Source organism: Nyctibius grandis, chromosome 28 (assembly GCF_013368605.1).
Source record: "Nyctibius grandis isolate bNycGra1 chromosome 28, bNycGra1.pri, whole genome shotgun sequence".
Classification (NCBI taxonomy): domain Eukaryota; kingdom Metazoa; phylum Chordata; class Aves; order Nyctibiiformes; family Nyctibiidae; genus Nyctibius; species Nyctibius grandis.
The window spans coordinates 1507038-1520153 of NC_090685.1; the positions used below are offsets into that span (position 1 = coordinate 1507038).

Sequence of the window (13116 nt, forward strand, 5' to 3'; positions counted from 1 at the left end):
AACATATTTAAAGCATATTTCAGGTAAAATTCCTCTCAAGTCAGCAAAGTGACCTGGTGACTGGTATCCAGGATCATCTAATGAGCTGTGGCTGTCTTGCTGCTGGTTGGGGCAGGAAGAGATACACAGATGAGAGAGATGCCAGTCAATATCTGCCAAGATCAGCAAAAAATGAGCAAAATGGAACATACTCAGACTTCATTCCTCTCATGTCAGGTGAAGATCCAGTGTACTATTTGTATCAGTGACCAGAGATATTTGGGAAAAAGTATAAGAAACAGAACTGTGTATCGGTATTTCTTCTGTTATATTCTCTCGGCATTCACTGATGAGTAATATGAGAGTTGCACGGGGACCATCATATTTACTATCTACTAACAGAAATCCTCTGTGAATGTGCAGTCTCTTTTTTTCCCCTTTCATATTTTTTGCTCTTTAATGTCTTGTGGCAGTGACTTCTGCCACTTAATTGTGTTGTACGAGAAAGTACTTTTATTTTATTTTTAAAGTAGTATTTGGTCATTTCATCAGCTTCATCTTTTTTATGAGAAACAGTGAACAGTAATTCCTTGTTTACCTGCTCAATACCACTCGTTATTTTACCTCTACATCATCTTCCTCCTCATTTCTTCCTGAATATAACTAGCGTTTCCTCATATGTCGGATCACCTGGGTCTTCTCTGTGTCTTTTCTATTTGTTTTAGATCTATTCTGAGATGAAAAGGTAATAAATATGTGCAGCATATTATATGTGGGCACACTATGGATTTATGTCAGAATAAGGTTCCTCTTTTGTTCTATATTCCTTTCATAATAATTCTTAAAATTTATTTGCCTTTTTCTTCACTTTTGAATTGTTGACCTGGAATTTTTTGGAGATTTCTCCACAAAATCTCTTTAAGGTCCATTTCAGGAATTGTAGCTACTAAACATGTGCACATTGTTATATAAATTTTGTGATTTTTTTTTTTAAGACACCTACTACTAGTACCTTTACCAGCACTGAATATTACTGGTCATAATTATCTGTGATTGTTATTTTAATTTATTATTGGATTTTTTACTAATTTGTACTTACCTGGTTCTTCTGAAATACTTCTCAAAATGGATGCCACCTTTCATGGCTCTGCAGCCGTATTAAATGTCATCTAATGCATTTAATTTAGTTTAGTATTTTCTGATCCCAGGGATTTTGTTGCTCTTGACTTTTGTTAAGTTATCTTAAGTCTTTTTCTATGGGCAGATCATATCACGTGGAATACGATGGGCTCTCGGAATCCTGAGTGCCGTGAGAAGGTGATGGAGCAATGTGTATTCACTGTCTCATCCAGTGAAAAAACTGGGCCACCAGATGACACCAGCAGGAGCCAGTTTCAGAAGAAACAACCAGGAGGTGGTGGTTCTTGTCATGGGTAGTAGACCAGGGTACTTCTTGCTGAAGCGTGTTGTGGATGCAAAAAGTTTACTGGACAAGTTGCTTGACACAGAGATCTTTTGAAGGTTCCTGTATAAACAAATATCAAGGGTTGAGAATTGTCCTGAGCTGAAGCTGGTTGGGAGAATACTTGGAGGAAGCAGATATCAGCTTGTAGTCTTTTTACTTTTTTCAGTGTAGCTGGCTACTGTTGAAGGCAAAATACCATGTTAGGTGGACCTTGGTCTGATCCAGTACAGTGTTTCTTGTCTGTGACTCTTTCTGCCAGTTACTGAGGTTTGTCTCACTAAAGAGATGGAGTTTTACAGGATCTCTCTAAGTGCTCATGGTGAGTATCTACCTTAGTAATTTATTTACATTTACTACTGTCTTCCCAAGTGCCTCTTTCAAACTTGGTTATGTAACTTCCTTTCAGTTTATCAGACTGAATTCTTGATTCTGGTGTTCAGAATCATGTTTATGATCAGTGTTAAGCTTTTAGCAAGTAGTTTTTTAAAAGAGGCATTACAGGAAAAACCCTCTACCACTGCTCGCCCTTGCAGAGAATCAGCACGACTGCACAGAGCGCACACCGATCTGACCTCTTTTCCCTGAGCTTTCTCTTGAGAGGTTGTCAGTGAGTTCTGCCAGACACGTACTACAGAGAAATCGGAATTCAGCATAAGCCCCCATGTATTTAATACAATTAGGATTTTACTGTGATCTACTCTGCATCTTTAACTGTTACCATGGCAGAGTTTAATAGACTGCAAGATAGAAACATACCTCATTTTCTTGATACTAGACAGCTAAACGTGACCATCTGTTTTTGCTGAAACACGTAGGTAATGTTGTATAACTTGCTTTTCTATGTCTAGTTGAAATAACTGTGCTCTAAGGAGTGTTATTGATTATGCAATTGTCATGAAGGTAGCAGAGCATGCAAAATTCTTTTTCCATTAACATGTTTTTTTTTAAGGATTGAAGATTTTGGCAGGAACTGGTTCTGATACAATCTAACCTTTAGCTTTTGTCTAGGTTAGTACAGTATTGAAATAGGTACTCACTGAACATCGAAGAAGGCTTTAAAGACTATTCTCTGAAGTTATTTATCTACTGAGGTGCATTACAAAATTACTTTTAATTAGAAATTAGGGAATTTATCAGAAAAGTTCATATTTTAAAGTATATGGGGACTCACAGCTGCAGCTAATTACAAGCCAGTAAGCTTGTTTGCACAGTAAGAGTGGCTAATAAAAGACTCAAAAAAAGAAGATTGGAAAAATAATTTCTGGAATATCTCTGTCATTTCACAACTGTGTGAGATTTACTGAAGAAATTGGCCTTTTTGGCCCCTTGCTACAGAGATATTCTTAGTCTGTTTTATTAATTTAATCTTTTTGATCCTATATAGAGTCTCAGTCATTTTCAGAATTATTGTCTTACAAGTAATAGTTATGTTATTAGAGGAAATAAAAGGGCTGTATGCAGGTTTTCCCATTTAATGTCATGTGTGTTTATTAAAAGGGCAGCAAACACTTAAAAAGCCCGTATATAACTATGTGGTTATATGTTATTTATAACTGATGTAAACTATGTATTATAAGTCATTCTTTCCAAGAGCAACTTGAGAGAAGCTGCATAAAAGCCTAAATGTTTGAGAAGTGACATTTTGTATCATGAAAGATTTGTCCTGTATCTCCTTCAGGAATTTCTGCCCATCTTGAATGCTCGAGTAATCAAAAGTGTCAATAGGTGTCAACTGATGTTTATGGCAGTGTGGCTAACAGAAGGCCCCGGAGTAGACTCAGGCATATCAACAAAAGTATACTCATACCTGCGTAACTTGTTTTGCACGAGAGATGGATTAATTTTTACTGTATCAGCATAAAACACTACTTTGCTGTTACAACTTTGACCATTCCATGATGTAGTATATCAATGCACCTAGTGTAAACGTTACCTTAAAGAGCCTCATCTTTGTTTGAGAAGATGCCTGTGCTGACACATCTGCTGTGTACAGGTACGGGAGCAAACGCATTGTACAGAAGAGGCTTTTTATCCTAGCAGGAATGGTATAATGAGAATGAGGAGGTGGAAACTTAAGCCAGAAAATTCAAATGTGAAATGAGATACACATGTTCAACTGTGAGGGTGATACGCTTTAGCCAAACACAACTTACTGAGCTTAGTACGGAGGGAACGCAGTGAAATGTAATGGTCTGTGATGTGCAGAGGGTCAGGTTCTATGATCTAATCATTTCTTCTGGCTGAAATCTCTTCATAAAAAAATCTACTTCAACCATAACTTATGGCCTAAAGAGAGGAATTGCTGCATGAAATTCAATGACGAGCGCTTGTACAAGGTGCAGTTAGAAGTGTCCCTTCTGGCTTTATAGTCTATGGATGGATTAATGTGTTAAAGTAGCTTAAGGGTGCAACACATGCTGGCAAAAGCCGTAACAGAAAGAAATGCCTGTTAAGTGCTTTCAAATAGTCTAGCCCGTGGACATCACAGTTATGTCTACACTAGTTTTTAGTGTGGTCTGGAGTGGAACAGTTGATGCTGCAGCATCCCTGCTCCATGGGCATGATCTTTACCTTGTGCTGGTTCTAGGCTGGTCCCATGGGCTCAATGCCTCGTAGTGGGTAGAGCGCATTAGAGCACATTTGCTGAGACTTCTCTGCAGTGTAAATCAGAGCACGGTAAGTGGGGGTGAGGAGGAGATTCATTACGGAAGAATGCTCTCGATCCAACAGAAGACATTAATATTGACTAATCCAATATCAGCTTTGACTTTAAAAATTGTGCCCATACATAAGATACTTACATACACGTCCAGCGTATACGTTAAAGCAGTGTGCTCTTACTTTCCTAGAAATTTTGTTAGAATACAAAGCCTTAACTGAGACTTGATGTTGTAAGTTGTCTGGCATAGCAGTAAGCCTCACCAGCTGGCTGTTGAATGATGTATATTGAACTCGTTGAGGCTGAAGATGAGGTTTCTCACTGCAGTATAATAATGAAAATGCAGTAGGCGTGTGCTGTAGTCGTCTGGCAGATGTGGGATCATGGAGTCTTTCAATGAAAAGTTGTGATGTGTAGTAGGAAGATATATTAGCTGTACATTTCCTTTTTCTAAAGGTCTTGTAAATGTGCGAGATGTACCAAAAATGTATTCCTTGTTTCGAGCTAAGATAGTTCTGTGTGTCAGTTTAGGCGATGGTATATAAATTTATCCTGGTGACAGCTCTGCAGTGGGTTATTCCAAAGAAGGCAAAGGGGCTAAGTCCCTAGAAGAGCTCCAGATGTTACTGATTTTTTCCTTGTTATTAACAATTACTCACTTGGAATTGTCTAGCAGTTTTTCTTCTTAATAACAAACTGTGGAAGAGTCAGCAGAATCATGACCAACCAGATCATGAAACTTGCCAGTGGTAAGAACATGTACAAGCTTAAAAAGAGGAAGCGTTTCCAACAAACGCTGATTTGGATTTACTCATTTTTCTGGTTTTATAAAGAAGGATTTTTTCCTGCAATGTTTGTACTTAACCAATGCTGCTTGTATTCTTCAGAACCTGCAATATTCCTTTAAATATAATTTTATTGCCTAAGATACTGCTCCATCCCCAAAGTCATATTTTATATTTTAAACTGTTTGTCTTTTAAGATGTATTTATTGCCGTGTTTGTTTAACTTGGTTATCTCCTTCATCAATCTGTTTCTTGCTAACCTAAAGCTGCTGCTCTTTGTTTTCAGTACAGAAAGCTGCTTCCCTAGGGATGTGTAGTCCAGGACTTGTCTCTGTAACGGGACTATTTGTTTTCTTTGCCCCTTGCAGTTGCCTGCTGTAACATTTGTAGTATGTGTTAAGTAATCCTTGAGGTAACATTTTTATTATGTCATAAAAAGTGCGTGGCAAATATATAATAACTCATGGAATTTGTTTGCTTAAAATGGAAGGATAATTTATTGAGTGTGTTACATGAGACCTGCTCCCCCTTATTAGAGCTGTAGAAGTGCAGCTTATTTAGAAGTATGTTCTATTGAGAAAAACCACGATCTCTGACATGCATAGAAAGTTTGAGCATGGTTGGGTAGAAATGACATCATAGTTTATGTACTCAATAAAAATTTAATTAAGTCATTACAGAAGTTGCAGTCATCATTTAACCCTCTGATTTCTTAGGTTTAGTTCTTTTTTTAAACATTCAGTAATAACCAGTCTCCAAATCTTGATAGCCTATAAAATATCTGCATGAATTTTAATAGTTTATATTAGTGGAAAAATATGAGTAACTGACATAAAAGGAATTTTCCTTGTGATTGCACTATATGCATTTCTATAAAAATCAACAGACGAAAAAAGATAGTGGTTTAATGGAAGGATATTTGAACTGGAGATTTGCTAGCGTGGCAAAAAGTAATTCGTATTTTGATAGAAAAGCTGATGCATAATTACCAAGGTGAGTACTCTTAAGGGTATTAAGAAAGTATTCAGGACATGTGGTTCACACTGTCATAAGTATTATGAGTTTAGGTATGTGAGTTTTCACAGCTTTTCTTTAGCCTTGTGATGACCTGTACGTCAACGACAGCAGTGCTCATTGCATACTAGAACTGATGTCCTACCCTGTATTCCTGTTTGTAGTTTCTTTTTTGTAAAACTTGTCTCCAAGATACAATCTCATACACAAGTGTTCTGCTAGTATCCAGGTATGAAGATAATTATCCTGTTCATTTACACTCACATTGTTTGTGAGATCTGGAGAAAATAAATGTTTAGTATCTCTTAGCTCTCTCGTGAGAGTCAATACAAAGAAGCTTTACCAATTGAAGTGTAGCTTAACCCTCAGGAGAGGAACTGTTTATTAAATCAGTTTGTTGATAGCAGTAAAAAGCACAGGCAGAAAGAACAGACAGTTTGTATGAGGGAGATGCACACGAGGTGTCTCAGCCATCGCTCTGGACCGAGCAGTTGATCTCGTTTGGTTCCGTCTTAAGCTCCCATGGGGTCAGTTCTGCAAGCCAACGGGTGGCTTAGGCCAAACCAGCAAATATTTAAGCAACTGTTAAATTTAGTTAAAAGTCAGTGTGGAACTTGGACTGAGTCACACTTACAGCATAGGGGGGAGTAGCTGGATCATCACAAACTCTGAGAGAAATTTAGTCGTAGTCAAAAACTAGTAAGTCTGAGCTTCTAGTGACATGCTGTCGAAACAATTCATGTGATTGCTGAACGAGAAAGTAAATATTGACAAGTACGTAAGGAGTAGTGGTAGGGATGGTGCCTCTGTCTTTAGCGTTACGGTACTTTTGCTGTAATAGCACGTCCAGCTCTGGAGTCCAGGCTTTAGAAAAAAAGCTGAAAAACCTCCGAGTTTCTAAGAGACCTGTGTGAAAAACCTGCTTAGTAGTTAAAACCCAGAGGAGTCTTCATTATCTTAGCCTCTGCTGCCACTGAAAGGACAGCCTTGCCTTCGCTCTTTTCTCCAGCTGCATTTTTTCTCCACTCATGTAGCTGTATGTCAGTGCTGTTGGCTGAGGATTTTTCTGCCATTCATATATTCTTAGTAGCACTGACTTTCATCTGTGTACAGAATTAATGGAGCTGTATTGCCTGTTGTTCTAGAATGTTTGACTGCACTGACATCGTTACTTACAGCCAAATCCTAACGTACGTGGGCCAAGGCGCTGGTTCTTTGCCTACTCAGAGTGAAACTGGTAAAGTTTTCTTATCACCTCCTCTTTAGAGCCTATACAGATGGTTTTCTGGTTTATTTTTCAGATTAATTCTGTTGTTCTAAAGGAAGATATGAGAAGTATGGTAGAAAATTTCTATGCAGCTCTATTTGGATATGATGAGGTAAGAAGGATGTTTTCAGAGAATGTGCAAGAACAACTAGACCATCTAATTCATGAACACAGAATACTCCAAAACATTTGCCATACATATCTTTGGAGAAATGTTACATTATGGGCACAGACCTCTTAGTTATTGCAATCATCTTGTGCCTTGAATTAAAGTGCTTGTAAGAAAAAAGAAAGCACAAAGCATATTAATTTAAACCATGGGACATGGAAGGAGGGGTGTTCTTTGTACTGCTTCACCATCACTGCTTGACCAGCAATAAATCATTTCCCCCCTCTGAACCCCATTGTACTCAGCTATACTTTAAAGGCAAAGAGATTATTTATAGGGAGTCTATGTGAGAGGGTATTTATAGGAAGTATCCAATAATATGGGGAGGCAAAACCACCACTGTGCACAAGTGTCTGTAGGACTTTCAAGAAGAAAATACAATTACATCATCTCTTTTAGTAGTTATTTTTTTCTCTAGTGGGTGTTGCTCTTCAGATGCTCTTCTTATTCACATGGTGATTTTTTTTGCATGGTGATTTGCGTTATTAATACCTTATAAATGTAAACTTCATAGAGTTGTGGACAGTGTTATGCGTGCAAGTCTAATCTAGTTTTGAGTATAGCCAGGATGTGTCTGCCTGTGTCTGTCTCTTTTTTCTTTCTTTTCTCTTTTTGTTGACATTCTTTTTGGAAACAAAATGTCTAGTTAAATTAAAGACAAATGTTGACCTTTTTTATTTCTAACTGAATATTTTAAAGTCCTCTCTTGCCTTTGGCAAATGTATCAGCAGAAGACAGGAGTTATGAGGCTGTGGTGGTAACACCACATAATCTAAAAAGACAATAAAAGTGGGAGAGAATTTAGACAGAAAGTGCTCATGGATGTGATTCTTCTATAAGCCAAATTTAATATTAGATTTAACTGGAAAAATCTAGATAGTTCTTGATGATGATGAGTTCTCTCTTTCTCATTCACAATGAAAAATAGAAAAGCAAAGCAAAATAGGAAAGTCCTGACTACATTTCTGCAACGTTTTATTAAATATCCTTTAATTTTTGTTTTCCCAGTTCACACAATTCTGTGAGGTGGTGCTGTCTTCTCTGTAAGGCCAAAATTTTTATGGTAAAGATTTCATAACATAGAAATGCAATTATTGGCTCCTACATTAGGAATACCCTGAGCCATTTTTTTTTTGCCAGAATATTTGTTACAGGCTGCTCTGTAAATTAATTTAAGGCCAGGGTTGTTATTCCATTCTGGGAAAGAGTGATGTTGATGCCTTTTCATATGTCCAGTCCATAGCAGCTGTGGGCTTTGAGACAGCTAATATTGTTGGTTGCCAAGTAGAGTAATGTGGTTGTCTTGTGTTCAGACCCTCTTCACGTGCAGTTTTTAATCCCCCTCTGTACTTCCTTTAGGGAATCTTGTCTGATGATCATGTTCTGGCAGCAGCTCTTTGGAGAAACCTTTTTAACAGGAACTGTGAGGACCCTCGGCATCTGGAGTTACTTGTAGAATATGTGCGGAAACAGGTACGCTACAGCTCAGAGTGCAATGTCTCCTCATTCTCTTGTTTAGAATATTAAATATTTATTTTTATTGCTGGCATACTCTGTAGCTCGGTTGTCCTCATAAATATAACTGATTTTTATATTCAGTGATTATTTTGAAGGAGAAAAAGGTAAAAATATAAAAACTGGCTGATATTTATTGCAGTTTGATGAAAAATGTCTGCAGAGAAATTCTGGGAATATTGATAGCAATCCTGCTCATCCTTTTATGGACCTATGCTAAGGAGGGGCTGGACAAAATTTGTCAGAAATGGGCTGCAACTTGTAGAATTATAATTGATGGTGCAGAGCTGGGATCCTCTTCATAACGAACTAGCACATAGAGCTTGAAACTCACCTTGATGATCTTTGTGGGAAAGTAGTAAAAAGTTTTGTTTTCCAGAATTATTTCTGTTTCTTTCAGTTATTACCTGGAGGAAACAATATTAAGTAGTGTTTGTCCTCTCAATCCTTAGGAGGTTTGTGAACCAGATTTCTAGGAAATGTTGGTAGGATAGAGTCCAGGTGGGTACTAAAGACAGAGAAGGGGTGAGAGAGGTTCTGAAGGAAGAGTGTAGGCTGTTGGACAGGGAATTGAAGACCAGAACCTCCACGACAGCGTTCTCTGTAATGTTTCCAGTACTATAGTCAGGACCAGGTAGAGATTTGGAGAGACAGTATTTCAGTGTGTGTCTGAGAAAATGGTATGGGGAGTAAAGGGCCCAACTTTGTAGGGGGCTGAGGACACTTTTGGAATGCTAGAGGGCTTCTCAGGAGGGACAGACTTAAATTTAATTTTAAGGTTGCTGATGCTGTTGCATCAGTGAGGCTGTAGGAAAGTTTAAAACTGAAGATGTTAGGGAGCAAACATATAAAAAGTCTGTAATTTGGGACAATTTGCTGCCAAGTGGGGAATTTGTTGCTCTGTATATTCAAGCAAAGGATAGGACAGAAGCTATCAGCAGTTGAATAGGAAACAGTGATCACCCAGATAAATATGGCAGATTGGGGAAGAATCAGCGCAGCTTCTGTGAAGCCAGGTCATTCCTGTAGACAACTCTAAAGTGTGCACTTGAGAAATGCAGTCCCAGCTTTACCTATATATTGATGAGCTCTAAACTGCCTGTTACCACGCAGGAATGAGTCCTTGAGATTATAATTGTATTATCAAAATGTCAGCCTGGCACTCTGTAGTGTTTAAAAAAAGTAAAACAAATGCTCAGAACAACTAAAGAAGGAATAGAGAACAAAATAGTGTTGTCATGCCACTGTTTAAATCCATGGTACCCTTGTGATCTTGAATAATGTGTACGGTTTGGGTTCTGACCATCAAGAAAGATAAAAACCGACCTGAGGAAGGCTCAGAGAAGAGTGGTAAGGATGACACGAAACAGCTCCTTTATTAACAACGAGTAGGATCCCCTGCCTGAAAAGCAGCTGAGAAAGAATATAAGACAGCTCTGGGAAATCTTGAAGGCACATGAAAGGTGAGCAAGGAAAGGCTGTTCATTGATACAAGAACGTGGGGACATAACGTTACCACAGGTTGCTACAATTGCACAGGGGTTCCAAAGCCACGGGCAGGGTTTATGGAAGAGAAGTCTGTCCAGGGCTGTTAAATCCGTGACAACCACTTCAGGCTCAAAATCCCCAAACTAACGAATTGTGAGAGGGAGGGAAAATAAAGAAGGAAAATAACATTGAATGCATGTGTTGTACTTAACTCCTCCTGAGGAATCTCCCGTTGATGAGTGTCAGAAACAGGGTTATTGTGCTTAGGTGGCCCTTCGATCTGACCCTCTGTGGCCATTAGTGTGTTCTTTCCTCTGTTGAGAAACAACTTGTCAAATTATCTTTGGTTTCCAATAAGCATTGTGTACAAGGTCTTTCCCACAATTTCCTGCTGATCCTGTCTTTAACAGTGGCTATTAGTGGATGCCAGAGAAGAATATAGTAACAGGGCAAGCATGTGTACTGTTCCCCTGGTCAACTCTCCTGGCAATCCGTGTTCAGACTTCCTGAGCCAGAGGTGGTGTTTTTGTCTTTTACTGACCTTTGATGGACCTTCTTCTTTCCCCTGCCTGGTGTTTGCAGTGTCCTGTGGCAGCAAGTTAACCCTGTGCTGTGTGACAAGAGGTTTTTTTGTTTTGCTTACATTGGACCTTAACATTTCATTTGATCCCAAGTATTTATTGTATTGTGAGAACGAGCGTTCATTCCATGTTCATCTCCTCCAGCTCGTGTGCTTTTATATTATAAATCTCAGGTGGTCCCTGCTGGTCAGGCTTGCTTTCTGTAGTGAAAAGCCTTGGTCTATGTGAAACCACTTTTGTGAGGGCACTCCATGGAGATGATGGTACTAGCAGTGTGTCATCTGAATTAATAGCCGGGAAGATCAAATGGCTCCTGCTAGCTTTGCGTGGCTCTTTGTCCTGTTGCCAAACTTTCAGAGGAAGCATTAGCTAAGGTGTTAGTAGAAGACTTCATGCAGTTAACTCCAGTGGATCTGCAGATACTTATCTCCTAGCCTTTCCATGACGCTTTAGCAATCGTAAATTATCTTTTTAGGTTTACCTCACACAAATGGCAAAGTATGCTAAAATCTCCCTGTTCTGCTTTCTTTCTGGAAAGCAAGGTCTTTGCGTAGCTCTTGAGGAACTTGTATGGGTGATGGGACACCTTGCACTAACACCTTGTCCTTGCAGGTGCAGCACCTGGACGCGCTGAGCGGGGACGACCTGCTGCTGACGGGCGAGGTGAGCTGGCGGCCGCTTATGGAGAGCAACGCCCGCAGCATCCTCAAGCCCCTTTCCCCTGTTTACAATGACGAAGGACTCTGAGAGCACCAACGCCTGACATCTCTATCACTTTGTCAGATCAGCTCGGGAAGCATGCCTGAGATTGAACTGGGCTGAGGCTGTGGGGACAGGAAGGAAAACCTGCTGTTGGAAAGAAAATATTTAATTAGATGTCCTATCTGTGGTGACTCAGTAGCAAACTGGACAGCCATACTCTTCTGAATATTCACCCGCAAATAAATGCTAGTTGGTTTGAGAACCTCTGTCCTTTTTATGGCACTGAGTGGTCCTTGCTGGCAAATCAAAAGACCTGCCTTCTGTCTTTAGGAAACCAGACATTTTACCATCACTTAGAGTTATCTCAAGAAGACATTTCTGTCCTTTGCCTCCTTTGGAGAGCTGCTACATAGAGACACAACGGTGTTCCTCTGCTCACTGAATGGTTGTGAATGCAAATCTGAGCTTTGCATATTAGATGTTAATGTATTTTAAAAGCCTGGTATCGAGATGGAACAGTCCATTTTTGCTTTAGTGAAGTTAAGAATTGCTTTAACAGATCCTGAAGGGTTTTCTGTGAAAATCCTTTTTAGGGACTTTCTGCTCTGTTGCACAAGGGTAGGAGGATGCGAAGAATAATGCACAGTCCCCAGTAATCCTCTGTGACTCTCACCATCTTAATGAGAATAAAGTCCAAAACGGGGCTGGGCTGTCACTAAAAGCTGCCTAGGAGTACTTGATATTTCAGTCTGCCTTGCTGATATTTCCATATTCTTTTTAGAGTTGTGGTCTAAGAATTTCTTTATGAAAAGAACATCCCTGTTTCTGTCTGTGGCTCTTAATGACACAGGACTATGCTGTCCTCCATCCCCCAAAGCAGTGGTCCAGGGCTTTTTAACAAGACCTGTCAATCCCAGTGAAAACTTTATATGGCTGTGCAGGCAAATTATGCCAACGTAGTAATTACAGGAGCAAGAGCTCCAGTGATTAAATCAGCAGAGGCTGAGGTGTACTGCGTAGGTGGATGGTTCACCCTGCTATTTCCAGGTCAGTGACAAGAACAGTTTTTGTTTCTCTCCTGTCTAAAATCCTAGTCAATAATAAATGTCAGTCTGGGTAAAATTGATGTGTATGTGTTTTCTGTGCCCTGTGCGCTTTTGATGAGAATAAGCCCTATAATATCAGGATTTATTCCTAATAAAACTATTAAACGAAAGTCAGAAGTGATAATCCTTAATTTGTGAAACTAATCCTTAATTTGTAAATCCTTAATCCGGTGAAAGTGTGACTGTGCCTGGCTGTGACTGTTCTTCCTTCTGAAGCTGCTTTCTTTGTGTTGTGTGTTTTGGGGAATATTTGACATCCCTTCTCTGTGTAAAGAGCAGTGGGATGCAGAATATAGGCTCCCAAACACTGGCTTGCATTTTTTTTTTTAATCTTCTCTTAGGGAGCCTTCTGTGTATAAAAAAGGTATTTTGGTTTTTTTTTTCCA

The 13116-nt window shown here is 39.2% G+C and overlaps 1 protein-coding gene across 2 annotated transcripts in view; it reads left to right on the forward strand.

Annotated features, from left to right (window-relative positions):
- The window catches only part of UQCC1 (ubiquinol-cytochrome c reductase complex assembly factor 1), a 48463-nt gene extending 35616 nt beyond the window's left edge, over positions 1-12847 (forward strand). For both annotated transcript variants that reach the window (XM_068419591.1, XM_068419592.1), the window contains exons 8-10: positions 7204-7281; positions 8698-8811; positions 11535-12847. In XM_068419591.1, the coding sequence (XP_068275692.1) occupies positions 7204-7281; positions 8698-8811; positions 11535-11669 (327 nt within the window). In that variant the 3' untranslated portion in view covers positions 11670-12847. The remainder of the gene's footprint in view (positions 1-7203; positions 7282-8697; positions 8812-11534) is intronic.
- The last annotated feature ends 269 nt before the right edge of the window (positions 12848-13116 follow it).